The 24,744-nt window shown below is 45.3% G+C and overlaps 1 protein-coding gene across 3 annotated transcripts in view; it reads left to right on the top strand.

Moving 5' to 3' along the window:
• Positions 1-24,744, top strand: part of CYFIP2 (cytoplasmic FMR1 interacting protein 2) — a 127,119-nt gene that overhangs the window by 88,121 nt on the left and 14,254 nt on the right. For 2 of the 3 annotated variants that reach the window (XM_047091924.1, XM_047091932.1), the window contains exons 24-27: positions 816-959; positions 2,425-2,515; positions 3,844-3,974; positions 24,542-24,614. In XM_047091924.1, the coding sequence (XP_046947880.1) occupies positions 816-959; positions 2,425-2,515; positions 3,844-3,974; positions 24,542-24,614 (439 nt within the window). Of the gene's footprint in view, positions 1-815; positions 960-2,424; positions 2,516-3,843; positions 3,975-15,881; positions 16,045-24,541; positions 24,615-24,744 lie in introns of those variants that run through there. The other variant, XM_047091940.1, reaches the window with a different exon arrangement.

Below are 24,744 nucleotides of genomic sequence, written 5' to 3'. Positions count from 1 at the left end.
AAGTGAGACCAATTGGAAGCCCTATATATATTTGGTCACACATTCCCAGACAGAAAGAGATATTAAACAAATTGCACTAATTCAGTGAAGGTGTCTCTTGGAGTCCAGAGGGCAGAAGCAGCCAGTCAGTGGCCAGGACTCTGGGCCCCCCACCCAGCAGCCAAACAGAGCGACTCTGTGTTGGTCTGTTTCACACACTGGCCCCCGTGACACTTTTCATTTGGACTGCCACTTGAAAAGTTATGAAACCACTGATTTAATCCAACACTCTAATTTTGTAGATGAAGAAACTGAGGTTCCAAAAAGGGCAGGTGATCCCCATGCATTCAACACAGGTGTCCTGACCCCCGGATTGTCTGTTCCCGAGACCCCACCCCATTATAAATGGAGACAACAAAGAGTAGAAAACAACGGGAAGATGCTACTGAGTTTCCACACAGTTCTTCCAGCCAGTTTCTAGGACCAGAAATATCCCTAGAAAAACAAAACCATCTGTTGTACCCCCACCCCATGGCTGTTTGTCAGAGTCCTTCCTGGTTTGTGAGTGGCAGGAGCGTCTGTAAAAAAAGGTTCTCGCCTGAAAGCCCTTTCTCCACTTCTGCTGGGGAACCACTACTCACCTAGTGGCCTTCATGCCACCCTGTGGTCTCTCCATGACCATCTTCTTGCAGACGTATTCACAGGGGTCCTCGGTGAGAGATCACAGATGATGTCAGGTCTTCATCCCTTTCAGCAGCAAAACATCTCTCTCCAGGACTCATGCCAGCATCTTTTATTTCCTAGCCTCTTACTCTGCCACATCCTCTGTTTTCCAGCCTCTCAACATTGCCTACAGCCACATCTACAGCTCCTACAGGAACTTCGTCGGGCCCCCCCATTTCAAGACCATCTGTAGACTCCTGGGTTACCAGGGCATCGCCGTGGTCATGGAGGAACTGCTGAAGATCGTCAAGAGTTTGGTAAGGAGGGGCCTCCATGAGTCCTGGTACACGCCTTCAGCTCTGTCTGTAGGAATCACCCCGGGGAATCCTGTGCCCTTATCCCTGGGTTCCTCTTACGTAGCACTCTGTAACATTTCTGTGTACCTTCTGACGCCATGGCTTTCCCTCTCACTTTCTGACCCAGAGCTTACTCACTGTACTTGATAAATGAACTCAGCAATCCTGATGTTGACCTTTAGGGCCTACTAATTACTGCTCACACTCTCCGCCTATGCAGTGTTTTTGAACTTGAGCGTGAAAACTCCACGGCACGTGTGCTGCCATTTTCCCCTCCTGTGCTCACGGCACACATCTCTAATCAATCACCACGCTTCTTCCCCTTGGGATTTCTTGCTAAACACTTGCAACACTGCACTAGCCTCAAGGGAATTCTGTATCCGATTTCAAGTGTGATCATCCAAAGCTCCATTTACTTCCCCATGACACGCCGAAGTAAAGCTGAAACACTTAAACAAGATTTTCCTGAAATTTTGAGATGACAAGAGAGAAGTAGCTAAAGTAATGAGTAGCCACGCCAGAAATAGGAAGCAGGATTCGCCTGCTCACCGCTCCTCTGCTAACAGCTGTGTAGAGTCACGAGTTGTTACAGATTGTGACGCTAAATCCAGAGTTAAACAGGAAAATATAATGGGTTAAAGATGTCTGCCTTGGACATAGGAGGGATAAATGTGCAATGTATTTTCTGTGTTTAAATTAGCTAATGTGTCTGTCTCTACAGCTCCCTGGCCCATAACATTTTAGCTCTTAATCTGGATCTCATATAAGCACCTCAATCCCAGGAAAGGCCCATACTTTGAAATTGCCCTCCTGGAAGTGTATATTCCCAAGGGACTAATGAGACAGCTCCCTTTTCTGTCTCATAAAGGCCTATTTTTTGTTATTAAAGAGAATAGGGCTGTGCCCCCACATTTAGGAGAGAACCTACTTCCTCCTCTCAGGGAGCAGTACCTTACTGGCCTAGGCAGCTCCAACTGCTATAACAAAATAACACAGACTGGGTGGCTTAAACAACAAATGTTGATTTTTCACAGTTCTGGAGGCTGGAAGTCCAAGGTCAGGGTGCCAGCATGGGCGGGTTCTAGCGAGGACCCTCCTCCTAGTGTTCAGATGCCTGCCTTCTCATTGTGTCCCTACATGACAGAGAGCAAGCTCACCTGTCTCTTGTCTCTTCTTATAAGGGCACTAATCCCATCATGAAGCTCCACTCCCAAGACTTCATTACCTCCCAAAGGCCCCAATGCCACACGCCATCACACTGGGGGATGGAGTTTCAATATATGAACTTTGGGGAGACACATTCAGTCCATAGCACTTACCCACAGGCCACAACAGAACCCTGTACACCCGCGGAGCCCAGCATTTAGTCCAGTTACACATAGACAGCAGTGATGGATTATTCACTCATTTTGCCCTCTTTTGTCAGCTCCAAGGAACCATTCTCCAGTACGTGAAGACACTGATCGAGGTGATGCCTAAGATATGCCGCTTGCCCCGACACGAGTATGGCTCCCCAGGTTGGTGATGGGGAGCCAGGGGCAGGAGGTAGTGATAGGAGAGTAATCCAGGCCCACCCTGTGGTGGTCAGGGGCCCTGGCCATCTACCTGGAAAGGTTTGCTTCTCTAACAGGCCCACAAGCTGGCCCAGCACTGGGTTAGCATCCTACCTCCTCCATTAGCTAGATAGCCTTGAAGCATCTATAATCCCTCTGGGCAGTAGCATCATCTTCCCCAGTGAAGGTAAAGGATGCCTATTGGGCCTGCCTCCACAGGACTGCTGGGGAGCTAGGGAGGACAGCAGCTGTAGAGCATTTACAGCCTACTTGTAAAGGTCTTTTCTAACTCAGCACCTCCAGGATCCCTTCCTCCATTTGCCCATTGGAGGACGCAGGTGCTGCAGGTGGTGATACAAGTGACATTTCTAAGGTGAGTCAGGAAACAGGAGTTTTGCCAGTCTGCCTCTGAGCAGAGAAATCATTCTTTCCTTCCCTAATAGTGAATGGCACAGGGACTGAATCTGGGGAATGGGAATCGGGAAAGGTAGAGACTGTGAGTTTGGCACCTGGTGTTTTTTCCTAAAAACCAAGCTGTCAGGTGCTGAGTGTGTGTGATTCAGAGTAGAAAAGGGCTTGGGGACACCTACATGGCTCAGTCGGTTAAGCGTCTGATTCTTTATTTCGGCTCAGGTCATGATCTCATGGTTCTTGAGTTTGAACCCCACGTTGGGCTCTGCTCTGACAGTGTAGAGTCAGCTTGAGATTTCCTCTCTCTCTTTCTCTCAAAAAATAAATAAACCGAACGAAAGAAAGAAAGAAAGAAAGAAAGAAAGAAAGAAAGAAAGAAAGAAAAGCAAAGAAAAGGGCTTGCCCTCGGAAGCTCTGGTTTTCAATCATAGGTGCCCCACTTACTAGCTGTGTGACTATGGGCCTGCCACTTACCCTCTCTGACCATAATCTAAAAATAAAAGTAATAGTGCCCTTCATGGTATTGTTGTATTAAATGAGATGTTGTAGATAAAGTGCTTAGCACAATACCTTGCTCTTATAAATAAGTGTTAATTCCTGTTATTAAGAATTCAGACAACTTTTTGGAGGGACTGGGAGAGATTCAGGGATGCTGTATTTGCGTATGTTTGTTTTGTTCCAAAAAAGATTTGAGCCAGCCTCCTGAGTTTTCTTTAGTACTGAGCCCTGAAAGAAGTCTCACCCCTGGCCCACATGTAGAGAGGTAGGGGTTTGGTTTTTCGCCATCCCACTCAGGTCTGGGCTGTTGCTCTGTTGGCCCTTCCCATCATCCTGCCTGAGCAGGGTCAGTTTCCCACTAACTGTCTGCCTTCATTCCCCAGGGATCCTGGAGTTCTTCCACCACCAGCTGAAGGACATCATTGAGTATGCAGAGCTCAAAACAGATGTGTTCCAGAGCCTGAGGGAGGTGGGCAATGCCATCCTGTTCTGCCTGCTCATAGAGCAAGCTCTGGTGAGTCCTGAGCCCAAAGAAATTGGAGTGTCTCCAGACTGGAAGGGACCCCCAGCCCAGCCAGAGACTTGAGGCCCCCCAGGGTATCCTGCTCAGCAGGCCCTGCAGCATAGACTCGTGTTGTCCCGTGCGGGGTATGTGCTACAAATCTGTTCTGCTCTCAGGCAGCTCCGACCATTTGAACACTGGGAGGAGCACAGGTCCTGAAGTTAGACCTGGGTTCCTGTCCCAACGCCACCTTCACTAGCCGCGGGATCCCAGCAATTCATCCGAGGCTTAGTTTTCCATCTACTCATTAAACAAATAACAACTGCTTGGCCGCCACAGGCCGGGCACTGCACTGGGGGGTGGAGTCATCATCAGCCCCTGCCCTGTGTCCTGGACAGTGGCGGGGAGACTCACACTGAGCCATGTATTCACACAGAAATGCTGTGTGTAATGCATACATTACAGCAATGCTCGGAGGGAGGAGTGCAGGGTTTTGTGGGAACAGAAAACAGAACGTGGTGTGGTCTTGGGGAGAGAGGGAGGACTTCCCTTAGGGGGTGACCAGGAGAATGGTCAGGAATTGGCCTGCTGAAGAACCAGGAATCGTGGTCCAGGCTGAGGGGAGAGCACATAGTGCTCTCTTCCTTTGGTGTGATGGGAGACGGCCATGCTAACCCGCAGGGTAGTTTAGAGGCTGAGAGGAGACAAAACGTACAAAGTGCACACAGTAAGAACTAAATAACTGGTGGTAGTTAGCAGGATGAGCACAGGCTTGCCTCCCCATACTCCCACTTCCCAGGACCACACAGACCCAGGGCACCTTTTAGCTGCCTGACCATTCGGCAGTCCCCACCGGCCCTTGTGGCTTGGTCACAGAGGCTGCCTGCCTCCTTCCCATTCTCGCCTACACTCCGTGCTACCTGCTCCTCTGTGTGTGGGGTCCACAGCCCTCCAGCCACAGGGCCACGGATGCAGTGGAGTAGTGGAAGGAAAGGGAGAGGGGTGTCGCTCTGAGGATGCATCATCTCAGCCTGGGAAGATCTCTCAGCCTCCGTGCACTCATACAGCACAGGGGTATGGAGAGCCCGTTTATTGCTGACTGCAGTTCTAGGTTGTGGGTGAATAGCCTTCATTAAGAGAGGCAGATTATGACCATCCAAAGATCGTGAAGGCAGAGGGTGGTACATGCTGTGAGGGCATAAAAGGGAAACAGGGATAGAGCGCGATGGTGGTCGGGAGGGATATGCTGATTTCAGAGAGGGTAGAGCTTGATATTTGTAAGAAAGAAAAAAACCTGGAATGAGCTGGAATGGAGGGGCACAGGGGGCAAGATAGGAGCAGAGGAGGGAGGAACAGGTGGCAGTCCTGGGTAGGAATTCGTTGGAGTGTTGTGAAATGGAGAGTGAGGCAGAGGGTCTGATTTACTCTTGGGAAAGGCCCTTTGGGCCTTGGGAGAAGAACCAGCCATAAACACGCTGCGGCTATTTGCAGCTGCCCAGCTCAGGGTTCGTCCTGGAGGCAGAAGCACATGGAGAGGGGAGGGAAAGGAAGGCACTAGGGAGGAGACGTAACAGGGGTAGAGTGAGATGAAAAGCTCGGAATAAGAACCCTAGTGATCCCTGCCTCTAACAGTCCTGTGTGACCCAGAGCGAGCCAGTTCACTCCATGTCTGAGGTCCCCACCTCTACAACGAGGATGTGTCCTATCTGTTCTCTCAGACCCTTCCCCGCGGAGAGGCTCAGAAACGCACACGGTTTTGCTCTCTCTCCATAAGGAGTAATTGCCTCTCTGTTCCCCTTTAAATAGACTCTTGAGACAGCTAAGTGTTCCTCTTTATGGTAACAGGTTTTGAACACGGTTCAGTGGCCTGTGTTGCCATGGCAACTTAGCCTCCAGAAGTCACAGGGATGAGTAGGAAACACAGTTCTGTTCAAGGCTTCAGGAAGATGAGGAGAGGCTCCAGGGGCACCAGCAGGGGAGGAGGTGGGGGAGGGCTGGCCCCTGAAGCCTCAGGCCTACGTGTCTCCTGTCAGCACCTTCTTTCATGAGGAGTTGTGACCCGAGAGCACCAATTAAGTTTCCCCTAAGAAGCAGACTATTGATGGGACTATAAGGACAGGGAAAATTTTTCTCAGGCAGCTGTGCCAAGGTGGTCATTTGCATATATCACTGAAGACAAGAGGATACTCAGGATAAAAGACCTTCAGAGCTGAGAGAGACCTTAACAGTATATGTCCCCACCCCTCTATTCATGAGGGAGGAAGTGGGGAACCAGAGAGGGGAGCTGGTCTCCTGAGGTCTCATGGCACATCAGCAGCAGAGGTGAAAGAAGGAAAGCACAGGTTTCCAGCACCGACTCCAGTCCTGGCGGAGGCCAACAGAGCAAGAATCAGGGCCCCCACAAACCTCTGTGCTACGCTTTCTACTTAGACAACTGGGGGAATCCCCAGGCCAACATAGTACTTTCTGAGATTAGAATGAGGCATGAGCTTTCTGGAGCCTTTGTGTTTACAGAACTGAAATAAAATAAATATTTAAATGACATATCAATTGTTCTAATTAAAGAACAATTAGCAAAAAAAGAAAGGGAGGGAAGGTGGAAGGGAGGGCCCTTAATGGCCATCCACAAAGGACCTTCTCTTCTTGTGGAGGACTCTGAAGAGTTACAAAGAATAAGGTGTATGTACCCACATAGAAAATGTTGAAAGACACAATGCTGAGTGAGAAAAAGCAAGTCCCAGCACAAGACACATATTATGATGCCATATATATAAAATAAGCAAAAAAGAGGATGGTGCCTGGGTGGCTCAGTCAGTTAAGCTTCTGCCTCTTGACCTCAGCTCAGGTCTTGATTTCAGGGTTGTAAGTTCAAGCCCTGCATTGGCTTAAAAAAAATTAAACAAAAAAATAAAACCCACAAAATACACTGCATTTAAAAAAAAAATCTAGGGAAAAAAAGCATATCAGATAGTTCAGCTATTTTCTCCACGTATCAGGGAGTAAACTAGGATTAGGGGTCAATAGGGACTTTAATTTTATCTGGAATGTCTAATGTTTTGCAAGGAAAGTATTTTCAAGTATTACTATTGAACTAAAAATTAATTTAAAGAATACGAATAGTACCTAATAGTTGTAGGTTAATAATAACAGAAAAACTGGAAGAATATTGAAAAATACAAAGTAGGAAGTCTTTTGCTTGTTTATCTTGTGTTGTCTTTTTCTGATAGGTTTGCAGTTTCTGGTTGTGGGTTCCATGTTGAAATATATGCTGCAAATACCTTCTTTCATTCTGTGGCTTGTGTGTTTGTTTCTAACAGGTTATTAATATATCATTAATGTGTAGGAAGGGGGATATAAGTTGAAAAGATTAATTGTCTAAAGGTATACCTTTTCTCTTTAAGTTAGGTGCTTATAAATATTTCTCCAAATTCAGGGTGCAATATTAGTATAGAAACCCCTACACCTGTGGAGCAGGTTGCTTGCTTGGTGTTTTTAATTAAGGTCTAACATACATGGAGTAACATACAGAATATGCAGAATTCTCACCATATAGACAAAGTGAATCATCCATGTTACTGTGGGTGGGCATTTGGGTTGTTTACAGCATGATGCTGTAACAAATGAAGACACCATGAACGTTCTTGCACATTTCTGTCGGTGGATCTGTGCTCTCATTTTTATTAGGTAAATTTACTAGTAGTAGAGTAGCTAGGTCAACGTGTAGATCAATGTTTAGTTTCAGGAGCTACTGCCAAACTGTTTTACAAAGTGGTTGTGAGAGTTTATTCACTCATTCAGCAGTGTAGGAGAGTTTTAATTTCTTGACATCCTCAGGAACATTTGGAGTTGTCTTGTCTTTTCAGTGAAAGCCGTTCCATCATGGTATCTCATTATGGTTTTGATCTCCCTGCTGACCACTGATGCTGGGCCTCTTTCCATAAGGTAGAGCCATTTGGACAGCCTCTTTTGCAAAAGGCGGTTCAATATTTTTGCCTGTTTTTAAATTAAGCCCTCTTTTCCATATTTATTTGTACTTATTATTGATATGTTGTGGATCCATAAATGGCAAATACATTTCTTTGGCTTGTCTTTTGGTAAACAGAAGTTCTTAAGGCTTGGTGTATTTACCATTTCTTCCCCCATGTGGTTGGTGCTTTTGTGACTTGTCTTAAAAAATCTTTCCTACTCTACAGACATGAAGATGTATTATCTTCTAAAAGTTTAGAGTTTTAGCCGTTTGAGGCTTAACAGACCATTAAGTCTGTTGTTCACTTGGAGTTGATGTGTGTGTTTAGTGGGAGGTAGAAATCCATTTTCATTTCTTCCCGATTATCCCAGCAGCAGTGACTGAAAAGACCTTCTTCTCCCTGCTCTGCAATGGCAATGCCACATGCGTCATTGATCAAGTGCCCACAAAGGGCCTAGTGGTGGCAGGCTCTGAAATATTTGTTGAGTCTACCCTGAAATGAATCGGCATTCGTTAGGCATCTATTTATAAGTCCTGTTATTTTTTTTTCATTTTTTTAATGTTTATTTATTTTTGAGAGACAGAGAAAGACAGAATGCGAGCAGGGGAGGGGCAGAGAAAAATGGAGACACAGACTCCAAAGCAGACTACAGGCTCTGAGCTGTCAGCACAGAGCCTGATGCAGGGCTCGAACTGACAAACCGTGAGATCATGACGTGAGCTGAAGTCAGACGCTCACCTGACTGAGCCACCCAGGCACCCCAGTCCTGTTATGTTTTTAAAGGAAATTCTGTTAGTATCTCCTACCTAGTATCTAGTAACTAGTGTCACCTACCCTGGGAAATCAGAAGATTGTCATTAAGGAAATATTCCATAGTCACCAAGTTTTTTCTCAAATTTTGTATGGTGTTTGAGCCATCAGCCCATTGTCCATTATGCTGACACACACCAGAAGGGGGCCCTGTTTGTTCATGTGAAAGAGGGAAAGCCCGGTCCCTGGGAAGAAGACAGCCTGTCTGTCTGCCTCTCTGCCTTTTATGGCAGGACCTCCCATCGTCTGGGACTTAAGAGTATTCCCTGCCTTGAGCTCTGTTTATTTCTTCTTTCCTCCTTGTAGTCAGAGTGGACCACAGTCAGAGTCTGGGCAGTCATTGCTCCTCTTACAGGAGGCCTTGGGCCCAAACTCATAGAACTGGGTGCATGCAGGGTGGGTTTCACAATCTCAGCACCACTGGGATTACCCTTTGTTGTAGGGGCCCGTCCTATGCATTGTAGGGTGTTGAGCGGCACCTCTGGGCTCTAGCCTGTCTCTAGATGCTAGTAACACCCTTCCCAGTTGTGACAACCAAAAAGGTCTCCAGATACTGCCTCATATTCCTTGAGAGGACAAAACCTCCCCCTATTGAGAAACACTGATCTAGTGCAATCCCACATTTTGCAGATAGGAAGCCAAGGCCCCAAGAGGGAGATGACTTTCCCAGGGTTAAACTAGTGCAGGAGCTGGGGTGAGAACCCAGGATCCTTACAGTTAGCACGCTCAGGGACAGAGGACTGCTCTACAAAGCCTCACAGATGATGCTGTTGGCTTTGGTTTGGGTTTTAGTTCCAGCTCCACGTCTGATCCCTCTGTCTCCTGCTTCCACTTTATAGTCCTTTCTCTTTAATTTTGTTTTTCTTATTGCATAACTTAAATAAATTCATTGCCAGAAAACCCAGAGAAGCAGAAAGAAGAAAACAAAAACCACATTGCTGCACGAAGAGAGCCACTGTTCATGTTCTGAAGGATATCCTTGCAGATGTTTGTATGTTCCAGCATATCAATATTAAATTTTTTCATTGTTTTTTTTTTTTTACTTTGTTTAGTTATAAAAGTCATGCTCACCAAGCTGAGAAGAGTGGTGACCCGCATGGAGTGTGGTGGGGCAGGCGATCTTCCACTTTTTACTTTACGTTCTAAATTATTGTACAAATTTAGTGCACTAAACACTTTTTGCTTTTTTTCCCCCCCTGGAGAGGAGGTCCTCACACACTTAGCAGATGTACACAATCCTGATACACGAGAAGTAAAAAAGCAAATGCCTGCCCTTCACTGTCCATCTTAGACCTTGGCTCCATATCCCCACCTGTTCTTGATCCAGAGTTCTTTTTGCCATCTTTTGCCCTCTTTCCACCTTTCCACCTTTCCTCCTTCAAAATAAATAAACATTAAAAAAAGTTTTAATTATTTTAAAAGGAAACTGTATATCACTTCCATTAAACAAAATCATTACCTCTTGCCATCATTGGAAAGCAACCAGAGGGACACCTGGGTGGCTCAATTGGGTAAGCGTCAGACATTTGATTTCAGCTCAGAGCGTGATCTTGCAGTTTGCGAGTTCAAGCCCCACATCAGGCTCCGTGCTAACAGCTTGGGATTCTCTCCCTCTCTCTCTGCTCCTCACCCGCTCATGCACATGCTCGCTCTCTCAATCTCTCTCTCTCTCTCTTGCAAAATAAATAAATAAACTTAAAGAAAAAAAAAAGCAACCAGAATAATAAATTCAATCAAAATACAACAAAGTAATGTAATCCCAGCTGCCGTCTGCCTAGATGTCTGAGCCCGGGGCCAGCCGTGTTAAAAATGGAGTTTAGCAAATGTTAGAAAGGTTTGAGATATGCTGGATCTAAATGAGAGACTTTCTTACAAAGTTGTCAAAAAGACTTCTAGGGAACTGAGAGGAAAGTAAGTTTCCCTCCGTGACCCACTATTGTTAAATATCACTTCCCTGCCTCTACAATTCCCACCTTTTAGGAAATGCCTGCCTTGGGAGACGTTGATGTGCACTTGAGGGGAAGGGAAAGCTACTTTGTAAGCTAGTTTCTTGGCTATAGATCTTTCCCAGCTGACCAGACATGGTTCTGGTCCGGAATAATAATCATTTTTCCCCCTGACAATTCAGGGGGCAGGGGAAAGAGTTGAGGTGAGACAGGGTGATACATAGCATTGTTCAAGTGAGGCTCAGATTGGTGGGGAAGGACCACACACACGTGCAGACCCAGACACACAGAATCAGATAAGATTACGGATTTATTTAGGCAGGTTTACAAAGAACTCCTGGAAGTGAGGGCCCCACGGCACAAGAGCAGTTGGAATATGTCACAGTTGAACTTTCCACTGTTCACTGGAATCCCAGACGAGAGGCTGGAAGGCTGCCCCTCGTACTTTCTGCACAAAGCTGGGTGTGGGAAGCCTAACCTGCTCCACCGGCCCTGTATCTTTGGGGCTTAACATCAGTATGCAGGAAACACTTCACTAAGGGGCTACGTGTGTCCATATAAGGAAATGTTTAGAATGCTGCACTCTCTGGTTAGGCCCTGTAACCACCCTCCCTCCGGCACCCTCCCACCAGAACATCAGAGTGGGGGTTCCTGGGGTCCTCAGCCTCCAGTTCCCAGCTCATTCTCCACGCTCACTTGACAAAGACAAAAACATAAAATACTAGTGTTAGTGCTACTGCCTTTTGGTCGCCTCAGAACTTCGAATGTTAAGAAAATATTGTTTTGAGGTTGGTTTGATGGTTCCCTTCAGGAGATCAGCTAAAACTGGTACGTAGTTTTTCATCCAGAGATGAAGCCTAAAGGTAGCATCTAATGCTGTTGTATGTGGATCTGACGTGTGTGTATCACATGACCCTAGTTTTTTTAAATATGTATCCTTAATCTGTATGGTATCCTTTATTTTTGTGTGGGTGCTTTAAAAAATTTTTTTTCAATGTGTATTTGAGAGACAGTTGAGTAGAGAAGGGGCAGAGAGGGAGGGAGACACAGAATCTGAAGCAGGCTACAGGCTCTGAGCTTTCAGCACAGAGCCTGACATGGGACTCGAACCCACGAACTATGAGGTCATGACCTGAGCCAAAGTCAGACACTTAACCGACTGAACCACCCAGGCGCCCCAAGAATGTTTTTTAATGTAGATGCTTACAATACTGAGGCTACACAGGAGGATAATCTTGGTTTTAGGAGTTGCATGCTGAGGTATTTAAGGCTGAGTAATGCAATGACTTCAACTTGTTTTCAGTGATTCAGTAAAACATAGAGTCACAACAGAAATAGTAAAAGAAAAGGTCATTGTGATTCTACGTCAGGAGTATAAGGATGTGCATTGTTCTTTCAAATATTTTATATGTTCAGTATTTTTTGTAACACAAATTTGAAGAGGGGAAAAGGAAACTTCATTATGGAATCCAGAAAGTTAAGAAGAAATAGGGTCACTAAGCAGACAAGGTCACAGTGTATAAGGAGGAAGACAAGTTATGAGGGTTTTGTTTTTTCCAGCTACTTCTTTGTTAGTTGGTGAGATTTATTTTTGGTAACATATGCTTAGGAGCCACTTCTGACCTCATTTTTTAATTTATAGAGGTATCTTCTAGTGCTGAACACAGCCACGACTCTCATGCTGTCCATCTATTTGATTTCTAAGCAGGAAATATCAGTGTAGAATCATGGAAAGGCAGATGAAGCCAGGAAAGCTGTCCAGTCCAAACTAGAAAAAGACCCCACGGGACTTGTCAGTGGCCCTGAGAGAACTCCCAGAATGCTTCTTTCAACTGCCCTCTTCCTGTGGGCCATGGTGGGGAGATTTTCCCCGTGCTTCAGGGTCTTCAGGAAAGAAAACAAGAATGCCTTTTCCCTGTGTGCAATTTAAGAGAAATGTCTCAAACCCAGCTTCTTCGAGGGTCACTGCCTATCCATTCTTGTTAAAGGTGAAATTTACTGGTAGGTAAAGCATTGGGGGATAAAATGACAGCTGATTTTCTATGTAACAGCAGAGGACCTTCAAACAGTTATAAATCAGATCATGCTACTCCCCTGCTTAAAACTGACAGGTGGCTTCTCATTGTACTTCAAGTTCTAGCTCCCAGCTGTGACCCACGAGGCCCCAGAAAATTCAGCCATGCCTACTCCTCTAGCGTCATTCATCTTTTATTACACTCTTTGCCTGGGTGCACAGTCCAGCCACACAGCAGACTTTGAAGGTCAGAGTACAGCTGAATCCTACCATCCTTGGCTTCTACCCAAATGCTTGTTGACATTTAGCCCCTTTGTGTTGTAGTCAAGGGGCACCAAGAGGACTTCCCCCGACCCAAACAGAAGCATCTCTTCCCCCTTCTATCAGTGTCTGAAGTTCTCCTATTAGAGACTTTTCTTGATTTGAAATGTTACCTAATGTTTAAAAGCCCCAGGGGCACCTGGGTGGCTCAGTTGGTTAAGCATCCAACTTCGGCTCAGGTCATAATCTCACAGTTTGTGAGTTTGAGCCCCTCTGTGCTGACAGTTCAGAGACTGGAGCCTGCTCTGGATTCTGTGTCTCCCTCTCTCTCTCTCTGCCCCTCTCCTGCCTGTGCTCTGTCTCTCTTTGTCTCTCAAAAATAAATAAATGTTAAAAAAAAAATTTAAGCCCCAGTAAAATACAAAGCCTGCTGAGATGGGTTTAGAGATAGATAGAGCCAGTACTTTAGTAGGTAATCATTTATCAAATAATTTTGAGAAGTAAGATGGTCACCCGGAAAAGGGTGCGGGGAAACCAAAAGATTCCTCCAGGCCAAAACAAAGACAAAGACAAACATTAAAAGAGAAACTCTGTTCTGTACATAGGAAGATGTGGATAGTGTATGCTAAGTGATTAAAAATAGATTACAAAAGAGTAGATATTTTATGTCCCATCGTTTAAAAACATATACTTAAATGTTATATGTATAGAAGAACCAGGCAGGATAAACCCCCACAAGAGTATCTGTGATGACCCCTGGGTGGTAGGATTATAAATTACTTCCCTTTAAAAAAAAAAATGCATCTGCATTTTCTTTTTTTTTTTTTCAAAAATGAGCATAAATACTTAACCAACAAAAAGAAAGGGGCTAGAGTAGCAGCTTTAAAAACCCACCTGCTGTGATGAAACGTACAGCCTGGTGTCTAGAGTTAACAGTGCTATGTTGTCCGCTTGAAAACTACCAAGAGTAGATCTTAAATGATCTCCCCACAAAAAGTGGTAATTGTATGAGGTGAAAGATGTATTAACTGGTAATCATTTCACAGTCGTCAAATCGGCAATGTGTCCAGCCATCACATTGTACACCTTAAACCAACACAGTGTTACAGGTCAGTTGTATCCAGGTAAAGCCAAGGGGAAAATCTGCCAAATTAATCATTGTTCACAGGACAACCCTTGCCTGAATTAAGTGTTGGGTGCACTTCCAGGAGAAAATGACAAATAGCAGGTCAGCTAACAATATAAGGTAACTAAAATGTTGGTGGTGGTGGTTTTGGAGATCAAGGATAACAAATGTGTACCTTAAGTGCCTTTGCCCCTCTTCTAACCCAAGGCACACATTGATAATCGACCCTGCTGGGCCTGAATCTGTTGTCGAAATCACCTCCAAAAGCAGCCACTGCCTCAGTCATGAATGGTGACCCCAGTGCCACTGCTAGCACATGTGTTGCCCACACTCAAATCATGAAAAGATAGCCTTCCTCAAGATGTTTCATTCCTTTCTTTTGCACTATGATCATAATATGTCGATTTTTAAACAACAAAGTATATCTGCTAGGAAAGGATCCTCGTAAACAGTCAATCTCCTGGCAGCCCTTAGGATGGAATGCTCTTGGACAAAATACTGTCTTCAGAAACCATTTATAGCAGACCTGGGTTTTTGTCATCTCTGCTGGAAATCGTTAACCCCCTCCCAAAAAATAAACACAGACCCTGACAAGATGGCATTATCTCCCAATAAAAGCAAAGTGGTGGGAGACCCCTGGCAACTCGTCCTGACATTCTAGGCACTGGAATCTGCCCTACTTTGGTATCGAGGAGGCAACTGAAATGCCCACTTCCTGTTGGTCAGATGTATGGTCCATATAGCAAGGTAGTATGGCAAGGCATTGGACACTACCTGGGTATCCTTAACCAGTCAGCTGTTTCTGTTTCAAGGCAGCATGATTCAGGGAGGACTGTGGGTCTATGTTCCAATTAAAACTCAGACTTAATTCCATTTTTTCCATGAATTTGCTGACTTCTCATTCCAGTGATTTGCAATGAACATCATTCCCTGGGGCCTTTGCTGTTGCATTGGCCGCATTACAAGGCCAGCCCCTCCCTCCCAACACCCAGGGCTTTGGGTGTGCAGTCCAGTGGTTGGGAAGGAGATGTGTTCTGGCGGGCAGGGTCCACGGGACCTAATGATGAGTAAGGGAAACTCAGTGAGGAGATTTGGCACCTAGTAAGTTCTAACAGGCCACTTGCAGTTTAAAAACCGGCATTCCCATTTGGAGACTTGCCACAGGCACTTGCCCCTCCTGAGAAGCTAGAGGCCTTTCCTCTCCCTTTAATGCATTTCTGGTCTTATACTGTGCAATGGTCTCCAGACTTAGTGACACTGCCTCTTTAATTGTAAGGTGCTGTATATTCCTCTGGATATAGACAGAGCATAAGCGAAAGAGCAGAGATCTCTCAGAATTCTCTTGCTGACCTCGGCCTGGCCACTGGGCCACCTTCCTAAACCAGCCATGCCCTGTTCTTTCATTCTGCTCCACTGCTGAGTTACACATCCTTGAATGAGGCAGGAATCCTTCTGCAGAGGAACAAAGGCAGGATGTGGCCAATGCTTGACTCCTGGGTGTTCTCCTCGAAAGGGCCTATCAGAGAGCCTGGGTTCAAGTTTTGCCCCTGTACTTAATAGCAATGAGACTCCAGGAAAGTGATGAAAATCCTCTGAGCCTTAGTTTCCACACCCCAAAAATACTGGGGCTAAGTGTAAGTCTCCCCTGCTTTTTCCAAGTTTGCGTTCTGCCTTGCTTTTCCAGAAGACCTTACAACAGTACCTGTTTTCACTAACCACAAGAAATCCAAGGAGGATTTTGCTTTCAGGAAAAGAGGTGAAAAGCAAAAATAGCATTCACCCTTTGTTTTGCAGCAAGTGGCTCCAGAGCCATCATGAGTGGCCCCGCCAGACTCCTTCCCAGCAGCTACACTCAGCATCTCAGCACCAAGCTGCCAGAGCTTTGGACTGTGCTTCATCTGTGATTTATCTCAACTTATTTGGCACGCCCCTTAGAAAGATGCGTCCTGAGGTGCCAACGAAGCCAAAGAGAGGTTGTTTTTTGGGGTCTGGGAATGGTCAAAACGTTTTCCATATAAATTCATGGTAATTGCTTCTTTGCTTTATGCCATTTGGCCTTAGGAAAGGTTTCGTTAGGAACGCTCTGCCTTCAGATAGTGGGGGAAGCCTATTCCCACTCCCCAGTCTTTGTGTTGAGTGAAGTGAGGAATGTAAAGTCACCGGAGCTTCATAAGCAGGCCTTCAGCTACCATGAGTCCCTTCTCTCCTCTTCCCGGAGCTTCCCAGAGGCTTTGACTCAGCCTCGGTCCCGCAACTGAGAGCCTGGCTCCAGCCTGCCTGCAGCCCTGTCAGCTCACCCCTCCCTCTAAAGCCCCAGCAAATGGTTTCCTGCTCTCTTCACACTGATCTTCATCTTGTCTCCCCTCTGTCTGCAATTGCACTTGTCCTGCCAATTCAAAAACTGGCGCATTCTCCCCAGCCACCTCGAAGCCATCACCGTTTCCCGTCTCCTGTCTTGTCTCGTTCCCCCCAGTTCTATCCGGCCTGGGGGGATAGAACTTATCAAATGCCTGTTCTCTGAAGGAACTTTGTGTCGTTTCTCCCTCCTCCCAGTCTTCAGAGCCTTTTGTTTTATTTTCCCGAGCACAGGTGTCCTGGACTGTCTTCCCCCACTACATCGTAAACTTCATTTAAATCTAGTTTTTCTAGTCTCACCTGTCATCGTGTTTCCTGCAGCATCCAGACCCGTCTTCACCCTGTGCCCTTGGGGTGTGTGTCAGATCACAGAGCAAGCGCTCAGTGGATGTTCGGTGAAGGAAAGGAAGGAAGGGAGAGAAGGGAGGAAGGAAAGAAGGAAGGGGCAGCACCAAGTGTAGAAGAGTAGCCGTCTTCCCTGTTAGGTGGTTTGTTGGTAGACAAGGAAGTACCCAGAATTTATCAGTGTCTCCTTGATCTCAGGTGCCACTGTGCACCTTCTCTTTCTTTGGTCTCATAGAGTCAGAGGAACTGAAGTGTGTGGAAGGGTCTGGTCACCTTGAGAAACGCCCACCCTTGCCTACCCTTGCATTCATGTCATTCCCTCTCCTGGAGTCCATTTTTATCCTCATGCTGATGATTCCTAAGTTTGGATCCACTCCCCAGATTCTGGGGCCCCATAGCTTACCTCTAGTTGCCTGTTAGACATCTTCTCTTGGACATCCACAGACATCAGAAATCCACCTTGCCCAGATCTGATCTCAGCTTCCCTGCCGCCCGCAAACCCACTGTGTCCTTGGACCCTGTGAACAGGTGGTGGGTGTCATTTCCCTGTCTGCACCTGTATCCCAATCTGTCACCAGGTGTCCGATGTCTGCTCCCTCCTCTCCATCTCCAGGCCCTAATCTCTCTTGATCCCAACGCCTCTTTGTCCCCCACTGCCCCAATCTCTTCTCTCTCTTGCAGCCACAAAGTGAAACTGCAGATTTCCCTGATGGAAACCATCAAGGTGGCATTAAGATGCCTGAGCAAGGCTTACAAGATCCTTCCCCAGCACTGAAAGCTTCAGTCTAATTCAGCTGACAGCCCCTTACCAGCTGTGGTCCCTCTTGGTCTTGGGCCTTTGCAGGAGATGTTCTCCCTCACCTGTGCAGTACTTACCCCTGGTTCAGGTCTCAGCTTAGCATTCACTTTTGTGGAAAGCCTTCCCTGTCATCTTCCCCAAAAGTCTGGGTCGGTTGCCCCTCTTAATGTATTGCCATAGCCCCACGCACACCCCCACTGCAGCACTTCCCACAATTTTCCATTTACTTATTTTCCTCATCATTTTGAGAAACGCCATACATCAGGTCTGCCTCACTTAATGTTGTGTCTCCAGCACCTTGCAGTGAAACTTGTGTATAATCAATGCCTATTATTTGTCAAATGACTGAATGAATGACTTCTTTTCTGCTCAGGCTATATCCGAGTCAGAATGAAAGTGTCCAGATCTTCCTTGATCTCTAGATAATAGTATGCCCATGTTCTGTATATGCTTCTTGTTGGCCTCTCATGTCTGATCAAACGTGGGTCTTCAGTATAACTGGTCCTTCCAAGAAGACTCTCTCAGTCAGTATTTGCACGGGATATGAAACACTGCTCGGATTCTCCATCAGGACCACAGACTTGAGGGCCCTGAACTGGGGCTAGATTAGACAGCTCAACCCACAGACAGCTTGGTGGGGGTCCTGAATGAAGAAGAACTCTCATAAGTTTTTATTTTTATTTATTTTTATTTTTTTTCAACGTTTATTTATTTTTGGGACAGAGAGAGACAGAGCATGAACAGGCGAGGGTCAGAGAGAGAGGGAGACACAGAATCGGAAACAGGCTCCAGGCTCTGAGCCATCAGCCCAGAGCCTGACGCGGGGCTCGAACTCGCGGACCGCGAGATCGTGACCTGGCTGAAGTCAGACGCTTAACCGACTGCGCCACCCAGGCGCCCCTCTCATAAGTTTTTAAAAAGAAAACCCGTATAGACTGGAGAGTTTTGGAAGACTCCTAGGAGGTGAAGCTTGAATGGGGCTCTGAGGGATGGATAAGGATGAGGGAGGTTTGGGAGGGTGGGGAAAGAAGGAATTTATAGGTGTAAATTGACCAAATGAGTGATCAGTCCAGTTTTTTACCTTAGTATCAAACCAACAGATCTTTAAAAACTAGTGGCCTGCAAAGAAATTATTTACACAAATCCAGGATAGAGGTTACCTCTGGGGTTGGAGGAAGAGAAGTTTCAATAATTTCCTGTTTCTTCAGCCGGAAGCTGGCTCTTGACTCTTCATTTTTCAACCTGCCTGTATATGTCACAATTCTTTCAGTTTAAAGAATGTCCGTAGCTATGACTAAAAACCCAGTAAATAAAGCAACAAATGATGTGATCCTATCAGATACGAGTGAGGCTAAAAAGTTTCTCACATGGTGAGATTTTAAGTAATCTCCTGTTTCTATGTTTGATCATTTTACTTTTTTTTTTTTTTTTTCCATCCTGTATATGCATGGTGAGGGGGAGAACGTTCCACACTTCCTCAGGCTTTGGCCACCTGCACTACCATGGAGAAACAATGGTGTCAAAGTGAATTGGCCCTGGGTCTTAACCCTGTCAGCCCTACTGCTTCTTTATTGCCGTGTGGACCTAGCTAGGAAATGTCACCTCCCTGAGAATCCCAACGTCCTGGCATGTAGGATGGAGATCGAAAGAGCCACCTCATAGGATATCCTGAAGTGCAAAGCGGATGACGGGTACAGAGCACCTGGCACATAGTTAGTGTTCAATAAATGCTCACTGACTCTCCTTCCCTGAAGAACAAAGCCATTATGTTGGCATAGATTCTCAGTTCTAGGGAGAAACCCTTAGAGACCATTTAACCCAACCTCTTCATTTTGTTCCATTTAAATTATTCTTAATTGCACATGATGAATCAAATAATACAGATGAGCTTATGATGAAAAACATCATTCTTGGCTCTGCTGCACCTCGCCCCACCTGTACCCCAGTCCCCAAGGCAACTTGTTTTAATCATTTCTATTTCTAGTTGTTCTCACTGTTCTCTCCATAATGCTTAATTATATGAGGATAGCTTCTATTTCTTAATTGGCACCTTTAGACAATACCTACTGACTCCCTAGTTGGAAAGATGAGATTTTAGCTCATTTACATCTCTCCTCTCTCTTCTTTAATATTTGATTATGTCACTTGTTGCTTCTGTTGCTTCCCTTGTAATCAGAGATAATACACTCACACCACCATTGCTTCTCTTCGTAACATTATTTAATATCTTGACTCCTTTCTGTGAAAGATGAGGAAATTAACACCCCCAACTTGCACTTCTAACACTTCTGCCTCCTACCCCATGTCAGCTACTTTTGCTTTTATATGATCAAAGCTGTATTTTTGTAACACTTGTATTTTCTTCTGCAACTTGTCCTTAAGTGTAGCCTAAACAAAACAAAATCATATACTAGTTACATTGTTAAATCTGCACAGATGTTTTTCCTTGCTAGACCAGGTGGCATGCTAGGATTTCGTTTCCTTCCCTCTAATTCCAGCTCAAATCCCCCAAAGCTCCTTATTTTAAAGTTAAAAAATTACTTTCAGAGTTTTGTTTCAGATCAGTTTTTTAAAATGATATATGTACAATATAGAAAATTCAGTAAGTGCATACAAGTCGGGAAAAAAACAGGGAGAAAGAAAGGGATAGAAAATTAAGAACACCTGAAAATCTCATCACATGGAGTACTTCTTAAAAATGTGTCATGTAATTCATACAGAGTAATCAGTAAAATTGAAGAGAAAATACTTTCCTTAGTAATAAGGGGAAGCATCCAGGCCCATATAAGAAAACCCAAAACAGGAGAGATTCTGTCCTAAGTCTCAATTCCCCTTTATGCCACAGACATTCAACTTTTATTGCACATACTTACTGAGCATTTATTATCTATCGGACACTCACTGTGCTCCCTATTGGGAATAAAATACAGTTAAAAATGGACATTGTGCCTACCTTCATGAAGATGACATCCCAGTAGGGGAAGGTAGACATTAACCAGACATATAATCAGGCAAGTATAAATTCTAAAACAGGTTGCGCTCAGAGGTTGAAAGGAAAAGGATGTGATTCTTTGAGGGCACATAACAAGGGAACCTGCCCGAGGCGGGGAGGTATTGAGGGGGGTCAAGAAAGTCTCCCCTTGGGAATGATGGTTGAATTGAGATCTGAAAGAAGAGTGGCAGTTGACTAAGCAAAGGGAGTGTGGGCAAGAGAGGGGCAGGGAACGTTTCAGAGAGAAGGCAAAACTTCAGTGATGAGCGCACAGATGGTGCATTCAAATAACAAACGCTGTGGCTGGAGCAGAAGGAGCGCAGGCCGGGTGGGTAAGAAACCTGCTACTCTCAAGGCGCTTCACAAGCCAGGGGCTGGGGGGTTCCTGGACAGAGTGGAAGGCCAAGTGTGGATCCTTCAAGATAGAGACTAGATAAGGAGGAGATCGACCGTTAGCATGGGCGCCCACAGTGGAGGCTGGTTTGGCTCCCTGACACAAGCCTTTGTGTGCTCGGCACTGGACGTTTTTATCCGTCGCAATGGCCTCAGCTAAGGAATGCCAGACAAATGCCTTGTGAAAGGTGTTGTGAGGTATGTAGCCGCCTCATTATGCAAATGGCCATGTAGCTCATCCTCTGGGACTTTGCAGGCAAATGCTTTCCCACCTCTATTAGGAAACCACATCCTTCTGTCTTTCCTCACCTTCATTAACAGATTGCATGAGGAGGTAGAAAACACACAGGAAGCATGCCAGCAGGAGGTTCCCCTTGCCCTAGAGAACCCCTGACACTCAGTTGTGGATGGCTGGGGGGGGGGGGAGTATGCAGAGAGGGGGACGGAACACTCCTGTCCCCCAAGGAAATCTGAAGTGGAAGCTCATTATGTGCAAGTTATAAAGCAGCAAGATTGCTCTTGTTGTAGAGGATCCAGAACCTTCTTCCTCTTCCTCTCTCCCCTAAGGTGGCACCCAAGGTCAATTTTACCCACCTAAATTTAATAAAATAGAAAGCTAACGGTTCATGCAATGGTCAGCTTTTCTAGTAAGAAGACGTATCTAGGAGCCACTGAATTTTTTGGAAGAAAAGAAAACAAGAAAGATAGGAAAACTTGGCAGTGGAGCTATTGTAACCAACCATCTGCTTAGAATACTTCCATAGTTCCTCATAGCACTTAAGATAATATCCAGACTTCGTACCATGCCTATGAACCCCTACATGATCTGGTCCCTCCCTACCATTAGGGCCTAGTGTGTACTGTGATTCCCAGCATGGCATCACTAGGCTCCAGCTTACCTTCTGCCCCAGGGCCTTTGCACTGGAATGCTCTTACTTCATATCTGTATGGCTGGCTCCCTCACTTCATTCCATCTTCTCTTCAAATGTCTCTCCCTCAAAAAGGTTTTCCCTAACCACCCACCCTTCCTCAAGTAGACCCTTCCCCACTCCCAGTCACTCTCTAGCCTATTACCCTATTTTGTTTTATCACCATCTGAAATTTTCTGATTTGTTTGTTTTTATCTGTCTCTATCAACTAGAACATAAATTCCATGAGGGCAGAGATCTAGTCTAACTCGTTCAATGTCTTATCTGCAAAGCCTAGAACAGTACCAGGCACTCCACCAATATTTGTTGGGTGAATGGATGTAATGGTATTCTCATGCTTGGAGGTTAAGTCATGTGGATAAATACATTTATGTATTCATCTAAGACAAATATGAGATAACAAATATGCATTCGTTTATCAATAGTTATTGAGAAACCATTACGTCCTAGGCACTGGGGAGAAGATACAGAACTAGACCACACCCCCACCCGTAAGGACCTCAGAGTGTTGTGGTGGCCAACGGGAAGAAATGTGGAAAGAAGCAAGAGACATGAGGATGTGGGGTGCCTGCATGCCTCAGTTGGTTAAGTGTCTGAATCTTGATTTTGGCTCAGGTCATGACCTCACAGTTCGTGAGACCCAGCCCCGTGTCGGGCTCTGTGCTGACAGTGCAAAGCCTGCTTAGGATTCTCTCTCTCCCTCTCTCTCTGCCCCTCCCCCACTGTGCGCTCACTAGCCCCCTCTCTCTCTCTTTCAAAATAAATAAATGTTTAAAAAAAGAGAGAGAGACATGAGGACTTAATGGTCATGGGAAGTGAAGAGAAGGAAAAGGAGCCCCAGGTTTTGGGCTTGGGCACATGAGATGAATGTGACATTCGGTGAGCAAAGCAGGGAGGAAGGGGAAAGTCAGCCTTAGAAATGTGGAGGTGTGGAATATCCAAGGAGTGATATTTAGCAAGGAGCTGGACGTCCAAGTGGGGAGCCTGGGAGAGGTGAAAGGAGCCGCCATGGCCTTGACACATACAAACCCCCAAAACACATGCAAGGAAAACATTGGTAACCTGAATAGTCAGTCCTATGTATTAAGGAAATTTTATTTCTAATAAAAAAAAAAAAAACTTGCAACAAAGAAAACTCCACATGCAGATGGTTTCACTTGTGAATTCTACCAAGCGTCTCAGAAGAAATAATACCAATTCTGCTCAGTTGCTTCCAGAATACAGAAAAGAGGAGAACTCGTCCCAAATCATCTTACAAGGTCAGCATTATCCTAATACCAAAACCAAAGACATTTAAAAAAGAAAACAGCAAATCAGTGCTCCTCATTAAAAAAGTGTAAGAATCCTCGATAAAATATTGGCAAATAATATCCAGCAGTACATAAAAAGGATCATGCATCACATCCAGTTGAGGTTTATGCCCAGAATGCAAGGCTCGTTCATCACTGAAAAAATCAATGTAATTCACCATATTAATAAACTGTAGCCTGAATGATCAATAAGCCAAGGTTTAGATTGATACGATGAAGCCGAGGACCTAAGTTTACAAATAGCAATCAAGACTAGGTGATTTGATCTACTGGTTATGGGAGAAAATAGCTTAATTAAGAAAGAGGGAAATTTTCCCCTTTGGCTAAGACACTGAGATCAGTGTCCTTTTGAAGGATTCACTTGTCTTTCCTCTGCTAGCTCGCTTCAAGGACTGACCTATAGTGAGAAAGGAGTTTGGGGGTTCCCCTCTTGAGCAGCCAGCCTTCCAGATTTCCAAGACGGCATATTCCACCCATGCTTGGGTAAGGAAAGCCAAGGGCACTCATACTCCTCATTTTCTCAGATGTTCAGGATCCAAGAGTGCCAGAGTTGAATGAAGCCTGGGTCTTACCCAGTCCAAATCCCCACAGTTTAAAGAAGAGCCGTGGGGGGCGTGGCTTCTCTCGGTCCTCTTATGCCATCCTCTGTTCTGAGATCCAGTGATTGGAAACTGGTCCCGGGACAGCAAGCTCATTAGACCCTGTCCTCCAGGCCTGTCCACCCCCGACTCTTCCCTCTTTTTAAGCCTTTCTAAAGCTCACGTTTATGCATAAAAAGTCACCATCAAAACGGATCTGTCCTAGATTCTAGTTTCTCTGATCTCACTGTTTGGTGTCTGGTGTGGAGAAAACCAAACAGACACAGGCCTTTGCATAGAATCATACGTGTCGGTGGGTGGGTAGATTGGCCAAGCCACCTGCTTTGAGCTTGCAAGCCTCATAACCAATCAGACAGACACAGGCTCTGGGGCCCATCATCTCTGTTTGATTCCTCTGTCACTCGTTTGAAATCCTCAACAAATTTCTTATAAGATTATAATGAAAAATGTATTGCACACTCATTACGTGCCTAGGACTATCCTATAAGGTTATGCTTTCTCTCAGTCCTTACAAAAACTCATTAAATAGTACTATTCTGGTCCTCATTTTATAGGTAAATAAATAGGCTCAAAGAGATTAAGCAACTTGCCTAAGATGCCACAGCTAGTAAGTAGAAGAGCCAAAATTTAACCCTGGCTGCATGTGGTGCTCAAGTTTTTAGAAATGAAAATTCTTCGTGGTTTAAAATGAACGTTATTTTCCCTTTTCTTTCCTTCCATCTCTGTTTGCAGTCTCAGGAGGAAGTCTGTGATTTGCTCCATGCTGCACCCTTCCAAAACATCTTGCCTAGAGTCTACATCAAAGGTAAGAAATCACTAACAGCCGCTAAGTAGCCAACTTGCATTTGAACTTCATGCCCACTTAATCGCAATAAACTCAGATCTGCAGTCAGAAAATATAAATAAAGCTTTGGGCAGCTATTTGATATTCATAG

This window comes from Lynx rufus, unplaced genomic scaffold, assembly GCF_022079265.1.
Source record: "Lynx rufus isolate CCGP_SWC_20201006 ecotype Redwood Valley unplaced genomic scaffold, mLynRuf1.p SCAF_1, whole genome shotgun sequence".
NCBI classification, from domain to species: Eukaryota; Metazoa; Chordata; class Mammalia; order Carnivora; family Felidae; genus Lynx; species Lynx rufus.
The sequence above is the reverse complement of the archived record's forward strand: the minus strand, read 5'-3'. Positions and strand labels throughout refer to the sequence as shown.